The sequence below is a fragment of the Echiichthys vipera genome (genome assembly GCF_963691815.1).
Source record: "Echiichthys vipera genome assembly, chromosome: 10".
In the NCBI taxonomy this organism is placed as follows: Eukaryota; Metazoa; Chordata; class Actinopteri; order Perciformes; family Trachinidae; genus Echiichthys; species Echiichthys vipera.
Window position 1 is genome coordinate 20,234,511 of NC_139835.1, and position 16,320 is coordinate 20,250,830.

Below are 16,320 nucleotides of genomic sequence, written 5' to 3' on the forward strand. Positions count from 1 at the left end.
TCCTTCCACAGCACATGCCCTGTGTTCATGTAGAATGAGTCATTCATGCCTGTGGTCCATGAAGCCACCCATCCCACTCAAATCCTCCACTGCCAAGTTTCCCAAGCAGCCTCCAAGAGCTTATATACATATATATTAAATAATAATTACTAAACATGTGTAGTGGCCTGCTAAACCTCGGTTCCTCAACCCTTGGGCTTCAGCCAGCCTATAGTAGATTTCCTGCAGTCTCCGTATGTGTCTCTGTCTGTCACTCAGCTCTCTTCCGTCTCGCTCTGGGAGGCCAACCTTTCAGCATTTCCAATGATGTGCCTAGGAAATCTGTTTCCAGGGCAACCGGGGTACCAAATACTCTCCCAGCGGCTTCTGGCTTGTGCGTCCTTTGTTTACACTTTTCATATCTCTGTGAGGATGTAGGTTGCTCTAAACAGACAAGGATGGGAACAAAAAAACACATTGCGTTAAAATCCACGGATGATGTACGCGTAACCCACTCACTAGTATGTTACAAGCCCGATGTTTTTTGCATCCCTGAATAATTATACATGTGTAGATTTCAAGCCATGTTTTTACTAGAGATCGGTGATTTATTTTAGACTTCCCACACTATCCATGTATGTTCCTATACTTAATTACATCACTGGGAAACGAGAAACAGTCCTAAAGCCAGTTCACATGGTGCGCAGCTGCGCGCGCTCCCGTAAGGAAGCTGTAACATTTAAAACTGACACCTTTCGTTATGTAACAGACACTGAAGGCAATGTTTGAATGTGTTTGTGGTGATCACCTCCCTCGTTTATTGGACTTATTGAAAACCAACTCACGTCCACCACTTTTAAGCCTTGCGCTTGCGCGTAACGGAGCCGGGAGCTGTCCAAGTGCTGAAATGAGAAAAGGCGTTCCACTCCCATTCCTCAACAGAGGACGGTCCTCCACCTGCGAAAGATTTCACTTCATAAGTAACAACAGCGGGGTTGTCTTCACAGAGCGAGCTCCTAGATCTGAGCCAACGGGAAAAGTGGCCAGTTGATGCGTTTTTGGGGGGAGTTTCGCCCTCTCGGCGTCTGACCGCAGGGCTGATGTTTCTTCACACCTCCGCTTCGAGAAATCTGTTTTTGGGAGTTTCATGAAACTAAACCATGATCTCTGGCTGCGTTGAGGAATGTCTCCTGTATTTTTGTGTGCCACAAGAACACCCAAACGCCCACGACTTGGTCAGGAAGAAAGCGGTACCCCTATTTGGATTATGTGTTTGACCAATGTAAACATACGGAAGAGATAAAAAAAAGTGAGCACATGGGAAAACCACCAGGAATGAATCGCTCCGTTATTAAGGTTTTGGCAGCTTTATTTGCATATTTCATGGAGACAAACAACTTCAGGTAGGCCTATTACGGTAATTTACATTGCTTTTATGATTTTATAGATTGCAAACGATGGTTCCTACCTCTAAAGTTTGGAAAATAAGAACATTCAGTGAAATAATTGTAATTGAAGAAACAATATGAAATGGCTAGGGACTTTTCTTCTGCTCAGACTAAGTTGACAGTTGCTTGAGTGCTGCTTTAATCAAGATTGACTAAAGTTACTCTGTATTTTCAACAGTTTGAATCGTTTTTGTGAGCAACGTTTGGTCCATAAAATATACGATATAGATGTGATAATATCTAGATATAGTGGTATTTACGCACTTAATGGAAGTATGATCTATTCTCTTGTGTCATCATAAATACAACCCTACAATGTTTCATATGAAATTACAGCATGCTGTGAGATCTGTGCAGTAATCTTGCATAATGTGACAGAAATGTTATGCTCTATCTCGTGAAAGGGAAAGATGCCCACGACGTCGAAATCTCACAAGATTCGTCTGATACGTGTGTGTTCTAAAACGCATTTTCTAGTTCCCCTGTGCTTGCCCATTACTCCCAGGCAGCTGCTAGGCGACAGATAAGGTTTAACTCCTGGTGTTCAGCAGAGACTTCAGTCTGATAAAGTGATTTTTCTCACTGTGTGTGTGTGTGTGTGTGTGTGTGTGTGTGTGTGTGTGTGTGTGTATTGTGTGTGTGTGTGTGTGTGTGTGTGTGTGTGTGTGTGTGTGTGTGTGTGTGTGTGTGTGTGTGTGTGTGTGTGTGTGTGTGTGTGTGTCTGTGTGTGTGTGTCTGTGTGTGCCAGAGTTGTAGATGCCAAGGAGCACGATTCCAGATCATCCTCCAACTTGTCTCCATCAGACTTTCTGGACTCACTCATGGGTCGCACGTCTGGGTATGATGCACGAATAAGACCGAATTTTAAAGGTTTGTCCATCACTGTCTTGGTCTTTTTTCTCTGTTTTTTACACACCTCACTTAGTCTTACCTTTACAATGAAACCACAGAGACACCAGGTTTTGTCAATGTGTAATGTATGGAGCATTTCTGCCTGATATTCCAGTAGCCACCCCCCTAATCACATCACACTTTGACATTTTTACTTATCTGGAGACCCTTATCTGATGCTAAGACACTGTCCTTTGATAAGAACAATCAGTCACTTCACTTGACAGTAACATGATTGTCCTGGCTCGAATTAAATCATCAACTAACCCCTCATTGTAACACTTCATGCTTGTTTTCATTTGGTAAAATCAAGTCAGATAGAATCCATTTAACCACTAAGTAATTATTTGGAACCAATATATCAGTAAATATCAGTGACAGTTACAGACAGGGATGCCACCATGACAGGCCAAATGATGGTTGGTGCCCCCGTGGCAGAGCTGCAGGCTACTGACTTCCTCTGTTGTTGAGGCTGTGATGCCGGGGACAGATGCAGCATCTTCCAGTGGAACAGAGCTGAAGTGAGAAAATAACTGCCCGCTGGGATTCAGACCCGGTCCAGGCCGGGTCAGGTGTGCTGGGATTTGTCGTGGGGGTGGGGCGACTGGAGACTCCAGTTGTTGAAGCAGCCGTGTAACGCAGGATTCAGAAAACACGTGGCAAAGATTTTTCTTCTCCATCTGGTAGAAAAAGGGAAAATGTTGACAAGATTACTGAAATGGTCTTAAGATGGGAGGAGGACAGCCTGTTTAACACCGGCTGGCATTTTCAGTAGAGGGATGTAATGAAAGCAACTGTTTCGAGCTAATGAAGAGAGGGTGAGCACACATGGATTAAAAGGCATTAAGCATGATTTTAATGTGGTTATATTTGTATTCTCCCTGTTTATTTAGGGCAGATAAAGCTCCCTCTCCCTCCCTCATACACAACTCAGCATCTTATACCTAGAAAACAATCCCTTTTGCATTAACCCACTGCGATGTAAACAAATGATTTTGGTTGCAATGCTGCTAGTTATACTTTGACTGTATTTCTGAAGGCTGACCTAGATTTCCTTTGCTGAGTTTGTTGTGAGGAGGTGCTTTATTTTTCTGCTTCCGCTGTTAAATGTAGCTACCTGTCGACAAACTGAGGCAAATATTAATACCAAGTGCCATGCAATATTGATGAGGAAAGCACAGGGGAAGGGCACTATGAAGGGCTCAGGCTACAACTTCACTTATCAGATAGGGGGAAAAGAAAGATTTGCTCGGACTTTAAATGGCATGACCTGCTGAGGCTCGCAAAGAGATTTCAGTTGAGGCCACAAAAAGGACACCATTCATTATAGCATGCTGGGTATTTTTTACTCAGTGTTGGAGAAAAAAATGCTCTGATTTGATATGGGAGCTAAGAAACAAGAGTATATTCATTGTCTAATGACCTGTATATTGCTTTCTTTATTTATTGAATAATCATTTAGTACAAAAAATGTCAGAAATGGAAATGGCCAAATATCTGGATTACTTGTTTGATCCAGATGATTGCTTCTTTTTTGCACAACAGTCCTTAATCCAACGATATTTGGTCTAATAAAGAAGATGAAGAAAATATTCACATTTTAGAAGCTGGAACCATTGATTTCTATAGCATTTTGTGTATATATATATATATATATATATATATATATATATATATATATATATATATATAAATACTTACGATTAATCAACGATCAAAGCAGCAGCAGATTCATTTTCATCAATTATTTTAGTACTATAAATGACTGTTTGCATGTGTGCATGTATTTGTCTGTGAGTGCATGTATCCTGAATTTGTGAAGACAGGATGTTGAAAAGATGAGTTTACAGTGTGTTAACCACAAAAGATTATGAGATAATTATAAAGATTATAACAATCTGACAGACAGTTTGATGTCTTGAGAATAGCTGCATTTTAATAACAAAAAACAAACATGGGTCATTATGTGTTATCTGGTCTAACAAAGCATGCAACATGTCACCATCCACTCCTGGAGCTCTTATAAAGTGATAGTTGGCATTAATGCTTGTCGACATACACAGTGAAACAGCAGCTTATGAACCAACAGACCCAAATTTTCTCATGAAACATCTTCACCGCACCAAACCCAGTCGTCCTTGATGACATGATTAAAGTCTTTTTTTTGTCATGTCATTGTCATTTCATTTCACAGGTCCCCCCGTAAACGTTACATGCAATATTTTTATCAACAGTTTCGGATCTGTAACAGAGACAACTATGGTGAGTTTCCTTTTGGCATTTTGGCTGATTTTTTTGCACAATGTGTTATCTATCCCTCAACCTGCAGGTTCACCAGTTAATGTTACCTGCAACATATTTATCAACAGCTTTGGTTCTATAGCAGAAACTACAATGGTGAGTTGAGCGTTACGCTTGCACACGGTGTAGTCCTGATCCCCCTCAGGATTAAGACTATTGTATTGTTGTCGTTGTTGTTGTTGTTACATTCTTTTCCTTTTGTTAGCATTTATCATTGCTGTTTCAACCCATTCAGAAAAAGACATTGTTTTTGCCATTAAAGAGTCTATCGGCGGGTCCACTGGGAAACACACACACACACACACACACACACACACACACACACACACACACACACACACATAGTGAGAAAAATCACTTTATCAGACGAAAGTCTCTGCTGAACACCAGGAGTTAAACCTTATCTGTCGTATTCAGAGGTGGCAGAAGTTTCCTTTAACTTAAGTAAAAGAAGCAATACCACAGGTTAGAAATACTCTAGAAAATAATTTGCATCAAAATAAACTTAAAGTACCAAAAGTAAAAGTACTCATTATGCAGAATGCTCCATTTCAGGATGATGAAGCCTATATCATATTATGTTTATATCTTATTTATTTGTTTAAGTATTGATTAATAATGTCTACATCAATAAAGTCGGGTGGCACGGGGGGATGGTGGTTAGTACTGTCGCCTCACAGCAAGCGGGTTCCTGGTTCTCCACACACCCCCCGCCCCCACCACCACCACCACCACCACATGCCCGCTTTCAACTGGGATCGGCTCCAGCAAGCGGTTGAAGTTGGATGGATGGATCAATAAAGTCTTATCCATCATAATTTATAAATTGATGATTACATTTTCTATCAATTAACTAGTAACTAAATGTGTCAAATAAATGTTGTGGAGTAAAACATATATATCCATCTGAGATGTAGTAAAGTAGTATGATATGGAAATACTCAAGTAAAGTACCTCAAAATGACTTACTAGTACAGTACTTGAGTGCAATGTGTACTTGGTAACTCTCCACCTCTGAAATAATTGGCTTATTCTCTCACGATGCCCCTTTTACACATATTAGTGCAGGTTAACAATAAATATAATAAATCCCAACCAGTAAGTCACTTAAAGTGCAGCCAATAATTGTTTGTGGTGATCTTTCAAGCAAGGGGATCTTGAATATGTGACGAGGGAAAGCATTCTGCTGCCTAAGGAGAAAAAATATAAAACCTGCGAAGCTGCATCGTAACTCATCAGGATCAAAGGATTCATAATGAGTGATAATAACTACTTAGATCCTGAATGAAGGATGTTAATTTCCGCAGGAGCTGGAGCTCATGAGATTGCCAGGGAATTACACAGTTTTAGACACACATGCAAATATGGGGAACCGCCAATATTCTGATGAAATGTCAAACAACATAAGGGCCTCTCATCATTATGACATATCAATTACTCTGAGCAACTGAGCTTTGAGACATTCAACTGTACTGTCAGAGTTTTCATCATCAGCCACTACGTCTTATGAACCCACGATTCACTTCAATAATGGCTCTTACATAATTATGGTTATTTAGAGCTATCATAAGCTCGGTGTTTTGCAAACACAACTTGTGATGTGATTAATGTGAACATGTGTGAAATTTAAGATTATATAGGCATTATATCAGATTATATTGTGTATACATGTGTTTTATTATTTGTCATGTTTTGTTATCAATATAACAGGACTGTTTTGTATTATAACAGCAGTTGTAATTGAGTGAATGTGAGAAAGGGAGGTTTTATGAGTCACAGGATGTACTTTATATTATCGTATTACTAGTCTATATTGTTGGTCAAAGTGGAGCTCTGTTTAACAGCTTCATATACTGTTGTGTAGAGAGTCATGTATATCATATTTTAGATGATCACATTTTGTAACATAAAATCTTAATACAGTAACTAAAGCTATCAAATAAATGTAGTGGAGCAAAACATACAATATGTGCTTCTGAACTGTGGTGAGGTAAAAATAAGTACCGTATTATGGAAAGTAAAGTACAAATACCTCAGAATTGTACTTGTCATTCATTATCAATGTATCCAAGATTTTTGTTTATTAGAATAATCATGCAGATGTACAGTACTGCTATCAATGCAGTCTTCCTAAGTACCTCACCAGATGTAAAAAAATATATATAAAATATTTTAAAAAGGTGATGTGTGATGACTGCTTTCTCATGACCCTAATCACTAGACAACAAAATATGCAAAGCATCTTGTCATCTCTGCAGGATTACAGAGTGAACATCTTCCTGCGGCAGAAGTGGAATGACCCCAGGCTGGCATATAGTAAATACCCAGATTCCTCCCTCGACCTGGACCCGTCCATGTTGGACTCCATATGGAAGCCCGACCTCTTCTTTGCCAACGAGAAAGGGGCCAACTTCCATGATGTCACCACGGATAACAAGCTGCTGCGGATCTTCAAGGACGGGACAGTCCTCTACAGTATCAGGTGAAGAGCTGGACATGTTGTTATTCATAATCAATTAAAGATGACACAAGAATTAAAAATTGGGAATATTTGCTGTTTTGGCATACCTATTTTCTCAACCGATTCACCGATTGCCAATTATGGTTGGTGATCATTTTTATGACAACCAACCAATCAAAAAGTGTAAATCTTCATCTTTAAAGGTCCCCTGTCATGCTAATTTTTTATGTTCATACATGTAGTTTGTATTTCTACTAGAACATGTTTACATGAATCAATGTTACAATATATATACCTGTATTGACCCCCTGTTTGAGTGCTCTGTTTCAGCGCCGGTCTCTGTATATAGCACACTGACCTACTCTATAATAAAAAAAAGACATGGAAATCTCCCTTTTTTTAAATATTGGAGCTTTAAAATATTTTGGTTTTGCTCCTGTTCTATGGTAGTACAGTGTATTACCACCCTAAACTGATAAATCAAGATAATAATGAGTAGATTAGTTGATTATAAAAATAACTGTTAGTCGCAGCACTAGTTTACACCATTTGGCATTGTACAGTAGGTCTGTAGATGAGGTAGGAGTCTGGACTGAAAAAAAAAAAAGATATCGCAGAGAACCAAATGCTCTGATGCACAGACCCCAGGACATGTTCCCATATTGCTTTACTTACATTTCCTCTCAAACATCAAAGACTGTCAATCTAAAATATACATTTTTAAATGGATTTTATCTCATTATCATCACTCCTTTGAAATAGGATAATTCACTGAAGTACAGTACATCCCCGTATGTGGTGTAGATTTTTAATAAAAGAACACTGATTACAAGAGGGCAAGCTAATCTCAGGGACATTGTTGAGAATCCAAAGTGAAGATAAGAACGGGAATTCATTTTCATGTTGGCCTTTCCGCATGCAGGATTTTTTAACTCCACAAGAGCATTGCACAAGACTCTGAAACTGACAGAATGGATGTCATTTAAAAAGCCCTATCAGCCCAAAATGTGAGCAAAACTCAGTACAAGATATGAAAATATGTTTCATTTCATTTCAATACAACTTCAATCAGCATTCAATTTTCTCTGCAATGATGCGATATGAAGCAGATCAATTTTGAGTCGATTTAGAGAGGCTCAGGTGTGCAGGCGGGAGTGGGTCAACGGGAGAGATGAAAGGTGGTTAGCCACTCTCTTTCCATTCATGAGAGAAATGACAGAGTGCGCAGACCGCGGACCACAATGCATCACAGAGACAATAAGTTGCAGTAATGAAAGTGTGATAGGACCCTGCTGAAGGGAATCCTACATGATATGTCAGAGGCTAGGCAGGAGAAAGAGGCACACAATACAGATATATCAAAAAAAAACAGTTGCAAGCACATTTTTTTTCAATTTGTGTGTCGAGCCACTGGTTCAAGGCTTAACAGATATATTTATTTCAAAATCAAATATATTCATTGTCTCTTTACTACATCTTATTGTGTGTCTTTGTCTCGCATCATAGGTTGACTCTCATCCTGTCCTGCCCAATGGATCTGAAGAACTTTCCGATGGATTCCCAAACTTGCACCATGCAACTGGAAAGTTGTAAGCATTGACTTTGTCTTAGTTTCATTGCTGCATTTTCCACACCTGCATGATTCATGTGTTCATTTCCACCTCTAGTTGGCTACACCATGAATGACCTGATCTTCGAGTGGCTGGAGAACGGTGCGGTACAGGTGTCAGAAGGGCTCACACTGCCTCAATTCATCATGAGGGAAGAGAAGGAGCTGGGCTACTGTACAAAGCACTACAACACTGGTCAGAGGAAACCTACACATGCTGCTAATACATTTCACACAGCTAACATTTCTCCTGGTCTGGTAGCTGAATTGCGTTTGTGTTTCAGGTAAATTCACCTGTATAGAAGTTAAATTTCACCTGGAGCGACAGATGGGATATTATCTGATCCAGATGTACATTCCTTCCCTCCTCATCGTCATCCTCTCATGGGTGTCTTTTTGGATCAATATGGACGCTGCTCCTGCCAGAGTGGCGCTGGGCATTACCACTGTGCTTACCATGACAACCCAAAGCTCTGGCTCCAGAGCGTCTCTTCCAAAGGTGAACCTCATTTATTTGTCTCTGTAGAATATGTTTGGAATTTGCAGGTTTAATAACTTGTGCTACTATCAAATCATGTAAAATCACGTACAAACCTCTAATGTTGCACAGATTGCAAAGAGACGTCCATAAAGGCATGCACCAATGTATGCATTTGTAAGGAATACATTTAAGGGTTTATTAATGGGCAAAAAGGAAATAAATAATGGCAGAGACAGGCAACTTTGTTAATGGAATTTACATGACACACTTTCGTTGTTTAAATGCATCATAAAAATGCTGTTATTTTATTATAAAAATGTAGCCTGTAGGGCCCTCTGGTATCACACACACCCAAGATTTTATTTTCTATAATTGGCCTGCTGGAAAACCTGCGTCGCATTTTAGGATGTTTCAGACTAAACGGATAAAAACATTGAAATTGAGCATTAGAATTTATTTTTTTAAATGTATGACACTATAGTTGTTAATTTAAAATATGTGTAATATAGCTACAGGGACCTAAAGACCCAATTGCATTTTAAATGTAAGAGTTAACACTAGATTGATTCAATTGTACTATTTCTTCTGCATGTAGCCAGTCTTTGGGAGCTTAAATTGGTGTTATTGTCTCCCCCCTAATTGTAACTGTAAGATGGCAACAACATTTTTGCAATTGTTTCAGACAGAGCACAGATTTATATCCCAGGAAAACATGACGACAAATTAATCTAAACAAGTTGAGATGAATGAAAGGATAATTCGCTGACTGTTTGAAGTGTACTTAGAAAGTGGCACAGTTGTGTCTCTTTCATCTGTTGTGTGAAAGCCCCTGTATAACCGCAGTGGATAAGTAACACCTTATTTCAGAGATGATTAAACCATAACTGGAAGCTCTTTTAACCTACTCGTTGGGATTTACCGCATTCAACATTTCTGTTACAGCAGCGAAGATGTTGCCATCTAAAGCATGTGTACATTGCCGATAGCAGTGGTAGGCTCTTTAGCTTATTTTCAGTCAGGGTGAATATCTATGCACATTTTGTGAAGGGTACTACAGGCACTGAGAGTTAGATCTTGATGATCAATCACTCTCTGCATCAGTCTGCACTTGAGCACCAAAGGCATCAGCCGCGTCACAGATTCTCACATAAAAGACACGCATACTGATGAATATTTAAAGAGAAGCCTTTGAGAGACTCGATTCAAGAAAACAATAACTTAATATGCCTTAACTGCCCTCAGAAAGCTGAGTTGTTTTCTCCACATGCTAATCAGCTGTCATGGAGTTAGGTGGTCACACTGAAGAGCAGTAAAGGCTTTCAACTTCATCCTCATTTTCTCAAAAGAAAGATAAAAACTGTGCCAAACTAATACAGTTCTCTTTCTATTGGTAATGAAGGCAGCAGTTATTTCTCATTGTTTATGGCCATGCGGTCGCTGACATTACCGGCAGCTCTGATACACTTGTTTGCAAACGTTACCTTTAACTTACAGTAATTTAGAAATCCCACTTAACTGACAGAATGAGCAAGATGAAGGGAGACCAAATAAAGAAAAAATGCAACTGCTGATCATTAGGTATAGCTTACAAATCTAGGGCTTAAAATGAATACATAAAGGTTCAAATATATACCTTCAGAATATATGGAAGATATCAAGTCAGAGCATTCATTAATTAATAATGCTGCATTTGAACTGTTAGCTGATGATAATACCTTGGAGGATCTAACAAAGGAAATCTTTTTTCTCTCCCAGGTCTCTTACGTGAAAGCCATTGATATCTGGATGGCTGTGTGTCTGCTGTTTGTATTTGCTGCATTGCTGGAATATGCTGGGGTTAATTTTGTCTCCAGGCAACAGAAAGAGTTCCTTCGCCTGAGGCGAAGACAAAGGAGGAATCACAAGGTAGGCTTTCAAAGTCTTTGCAAGGTTTTTGTTTGGTTATCAAACTTTTTTAGCGTGCCGAGGGCAACGTCCATTAGTTGGCCGCACCACTTTGGTCCAGCCTGAAATTTCTTTGCAACTATTTAATGGATTGAGTGGCCATTGAATTATGTACAGGCATTGATGGTACCCAGGCAACAAAAACGACTTCCAAACATGAGTATTTAACATTGTGAAATGGCTGCACGGTGGAAGTTTTAATCAGGTGACCGTTTGTGGCGGTCGTAGTTTTAAACCTGTAGTTAACATAGTGAAACTGAACTACGGGTACTAGGTTTAGGCAACAAAAATACTTGGTTAGGATTAATCAACGGAATCCTGGATTGGCTTAAAATCTGTACATATGTAAAAAAATAAAAAAAAGTCACTGATGCATTTTTGTTTCACACTTAACACGGACACCAGTTTCCTGGGTTCCTGCATTTGACCCATTCATGGCTCCCAATGATGTGGCTTATCAACGTGAAGATTCCTTGCTCATCATGAGGTTGACCTCGGTGGTTGTCACTGAGATGTTTCAGTATTTATTGGATGCATTGACATGGAATTGTGGTACTGACATTAATATATCCCTCAGGATGAAATGTCAAGTCAGGTCAATTTTATTTATATAGCACAAAATCACAAATTTGCCTCAAGAGGTTTTACAGTCTTTATAGCATCAGACATCTAGAGTAGACCTTTGATTTGGATAAAGGTTTTTACAAAGTTTGGTTTTGGACCAGATATCTGCAAAATTAAAACCGAAGACATTCCCCTCAACTTCAGCTACATCTTTATAAGAATTTATAAGATTCATCCTCTAAGCATTCGTTCTAAGTGATTAATCATCTTGTTATATTTTTTAAATGTATTTAAAATGTTATCTCATGATTAGTGTCCATGTAAATTCCTATTGCTAACAGCAGAGCCATTAAGAAGTACTGCCTAAAATGTGAGCTGCAGAGACCAAGTAAGTTAATCCTGTTCACATGTGTGTTTTCAGGATGATGATATGCGTGAAGGCCGCTTTAATTTTGCTGGCTACAATATGAGTCAGTGTCTGCCAACGAAGGATGGCTCAGCTGTTAAGAACGCTGCTCCAGCTCCGAACCCTCAACCATCGGTCCCCAAGGACACAGACACCATGAAGAAGAAGTTTGTGGACAGAGCCAAGAGGATAGACACTATCTCGAGGGCTGCCTTTCCTCTGGCATTCCTCATCTTCAACGTCTTCTACTGGGTCACCTATAAGATCATCAGGCATGAGCCTTAATCCTTGACATACAACATTTATATTTTCATTTCTCAGATTGAGAAATGCTTGGAAAGCACAGTGAGAAGATGGGAGACTGTGTAGTAAGAGGTACCATGGTGTTTTTTCAGGGATAATGTATAATGTTCGTGCATACTGTAAAGCTCATGTTCTGATAATATGAACAGCTCTTTGGGACACAGATTTCTTTTTTTTGTTCTTGTACTGCTGCATAATATTTCCTGACAAATTTGGAAAAATGGTTTTAACTCAAAGCTAACATGCTGGAGATGGACCAAATTATTATTATTTTTGAATCAATTCTGCCTTGGCATCTGTACAAGAAACAAAGAAACATTCCATGAATTTGTAACTGTAAGGAAGCTTATAGTCAGACCCTCCAAGACATTTTGTGATTGCAAAAAGGGTATTTCTTAAGGATGTTAAGGACTGTTTTATATTCTGCTATTTTCATGGTACTTCTCTGTTTATACAAAATAGACTCAGCAAACATAGAAAATATACAGAAAGCACATACATCCGTCAGACATTAGGCAACAGCACCATTTTTGGCAGCAGCAGACGTTTCTGGCATGAGCGCGAACAAAGAAGATGAATCTGGAATGGGGAATTGGATACTGCATGCATTTTTATGAAATAACTGAGGCCTTAGATATCAAAGATTTGGTGAGATTAAATGCTGTGCTTCTCTATTTTTTCAAGCATATATCCTCTTGTTCAGTGGTCTATCAAAACGAAACACAGCGTTTGATCTTTTCCATCAGTGGTCAGACATCCAAAGGTACTTCTTGTTGTTTCCTTTCTGAGTGTATTATAAATCATGTTCATGGAGCGCTGATGTCACTGAAAATCAATGTATTGGGATGTTAAGAAAGTCACAAACTTTACTTTTCATTTGAAAATAATTTATTAAATAAACTGATATATATATCATTTCACAGGCTAAGTTCATAAAGGTATAATGGCCACGTGTATAAGTAAGCCTACAAACTGTGAAAACGCACTGCATTACTCAATGTTGTCATATCCACATGCATTCATTTATATTCCAGGTAAATACTCCAGGTATCTTAGGTATGGTTTTAGAATTTCGAGACGATGTTTTTTTGTAGATTTAGTCTGATGAAATATTTATTGTAATGGAGGAAAGGTTATGATTATATATATAGTATATATATATATATATATAAAGCTTTCTGTCTGTATACTCCAACCTCCGCTGTGGCCTGTTTCCCTTCACGTAGCGTGTTTGTTACTGGATGGTGACACAAGTTTGTGGATGGACTCAACAGTGACAGATCTGCATAACATTCATGGTACAGAACAGCTAATGGTCCTTGCACTCCTGACAGTGTGGTGAAGAACTCCTTTCTTTAATGCTATTCCTGATAAAAAAGGTTATTTACTGCTCTGTACATCAATAAAATTGACTGCACCCTATTTACTTTATTTCCACTTCTCCTGTCATGTGCAGAATGCCTTGTTTTAAATTCTTGTGCATTCCATGATACAATTACGCCGCTTTGTTGACATGTAAGAAATGAGTGGATGGATGCATTTCCAGTAAAAAATAACACATGCACAAACACATGAAAAGGCTTTTTGCGCTTGGGTTGCAGATCGAATCAAATTTAAACGACAAACACAGGCTCCTCACCAAGCCTATAAGTGAGGGTGGTGTCACACGCCATGGGTCGCTGGGTGGCCTGGGGTGACACAGACATGATCTGACAGCGGGTTTCCATTAATGCATGATGGACTTCACACTGTAGTGTTGAGATTCCGTCAGCTGGGGCCTACCTCCCAGTTTAATGGAAAATACTGGCAAGATTTTGGATTTTTATACAGTTAATAGAGATGCTTCGTAAACTGTTTTCACCTGTTGTTACTGCATGTGAGCTCAGACAAAAGCCCTCAATAACTTAAATATATAACCCTGAAAGAGACAGGGGTGTCAGCTTTCCATATCCTGTAATTACATTAGCCTCTTACTAATAATGCGATTCGTTATCATACCAATGGATCCATCAATCTTACATTTATCTGAAGATGAATAATACATGGCCTGTGCTAGGTTTGTTAGGAAGGCTGTATATAACTACTATTTTAATACACAACGCAAGGATTATAAAATAATCAATGACACTAATCCTAGCATTGAAATACCATCCATTTCACCGACACAGCCTTACATCACCGCCCATTATTATGGCTACTTGAATATGCAGGGATGCAATAGTCTTTATGCAATCAAGTTCGGTACGGCAGCTTATGGAGGGAAAAATAATTTGCAGCTTATAATTGTGTTTAAGAGGGAAAACAACTTTCCATCATTCATTAAGGTTTAGGGAGGCTGCCTTGTGAGGTCTGAGAGAGGCAAGAAATGAGCGTTGCCATAGCAACAGCACAGCAATCGAGAAGGCCAGCGTGAGAGGAACGCGGGAAATTAATGGAGTATTACTGGAGCATGATTTTGCCAAAAGTCTCTTATGCCTGAACATGAACACTACACTCAATTAACATTAACATGTAATAATAAAAAGAGATAATTCTGCCATTTCCTGTAGGGTTTATTCAGAGGATTATGCTTCCTTGGCACTCTTCAAACAACAGGCACTGTGTGTGTGTCAGGGAGAGCGCAAATAGTACAAATGCTAGACAAAAAGTGGTACACATGCCACAGAAATATTGCTGGTTGGTGGGAGATCATCTGCAGACTGGTGGTACTGATCTCTACTCGTTTCTTATAGCTCAGCCCTGCCTATAATTGGTGAACCAAGTGTCTCCGGAGGCCATCTTAAAACGTAGCAGCAGCATCTGAAAATCATGACAACGCGGTGTCCTAAAACAATTGAGCTTGTAGGTTAAATATCTAAAATATGGAAGCATTTCAATTAAAGGTCAGCACCATTTTTTTTGCTAACTGATTTTTAAACCAGTGTTAACCGACATGGAGCATACACACTCATATGCACTACTAAACTGCGCACTAGTTGTAGATCAAATCAATGACCTCCCAGGTGTTTGGTTGACCCACAGAGCAGAGTCCAGTGGACTGACCCTGATCAATATGAGTCGACTGCAAGGAAACACCGGACCAGAGCCCTCTTCACACACCATCAATACAAGCATAGCATGGACGCATCATTCATCATTATGGATGTTTCAACATGTTAATAAAGGAACAATCTGCAATGTAAATGAGAGGGTCAAACCACCCGAAACCCCCAGTCACTCTCAAAGTCACAGGTTCAACAGACGCAGTCACATTAGAGATAAACTTCATAAATTGAAATTAATTATGCTTACATTTTTCTTTGCATAAGTCATATTTCATAAGAGGAGATAAAGAAATAAAAGCATCCTATAGACCTATTCAAAAATTCTAAACATAAACATTCCTAAAAGGTGCCTACTTTAATTCCTGTTGCAGTGAATGTGAATGACATCAGCTGAGGAAGTCAACAAGGAACAAGGCTGTTGCCTAGCAATGGAGTTTCATTGAAAAGATATATATGTACATGAGTATGACATTAAAAAAAGTATGGCAGTCCATTTCCACCAGGAAAAAGTTATATTCAGAAGTATTACATATTCAATCATAATTATGAGACAAAAAGTAACATTTTTGACATATTTAATAAAATGAATATATTTTGATTGGACTTATTTTTCATGAATACCTCAATTATTTTTCTTGACCTGGTGGAAATGGACTGCCTAAAGTGACAGTAGATGAATTGAACAACCATCTATTAGTCTGCATCAGTAAACTAGATTGAATGTGGATTTTGGATCCTTTATGTTTGCAAAGTCTCATAACACAGCAGCAATATTATTCATCCACCACATTTTCATCCCCCATTAAAGTGAGGGGACTGCAGCAAGGATAGAAACCCTGCAGCCTTCTTCCACCACTCAGAGTTAATAGAAGTTAACAGACAATAATGG

General features: G+C 39.0%; 1 protein-coding gene across 1 annotated transcript; it reads left to right on the forward strand.

Moving 5' to 3' along the window:
- Window positions 1-1,296: 1,296 nt before the first annotated feature.
- Window positions 1,297-12,369, forward strand: glra2 (glycine receptor, alpha 2; the record flags this gene model as incomplete). The annotated part of the gene is made up of 9 exons (XM_083921055.1): window positions 1,297-1,382; window positions 2,176-2,297; window positions 4,648-4,715; window positions 6,878-7,101; window positions 8,587-8,669; window positions 8,748-8,885; window positions 8,974-9,188; window positions 10,926-11,075; window positions 12,100-12,369. 9 exons carry the CDS (start codon window positions 1,297-1,299, stop codon window positions 12,367-12,369), a joined length of 1,356 nt encoding a protein of 451 aa, XP_083777181.1.
- Window positions 12,370-16,320: the final 3,951 nt, after the last annotated feature.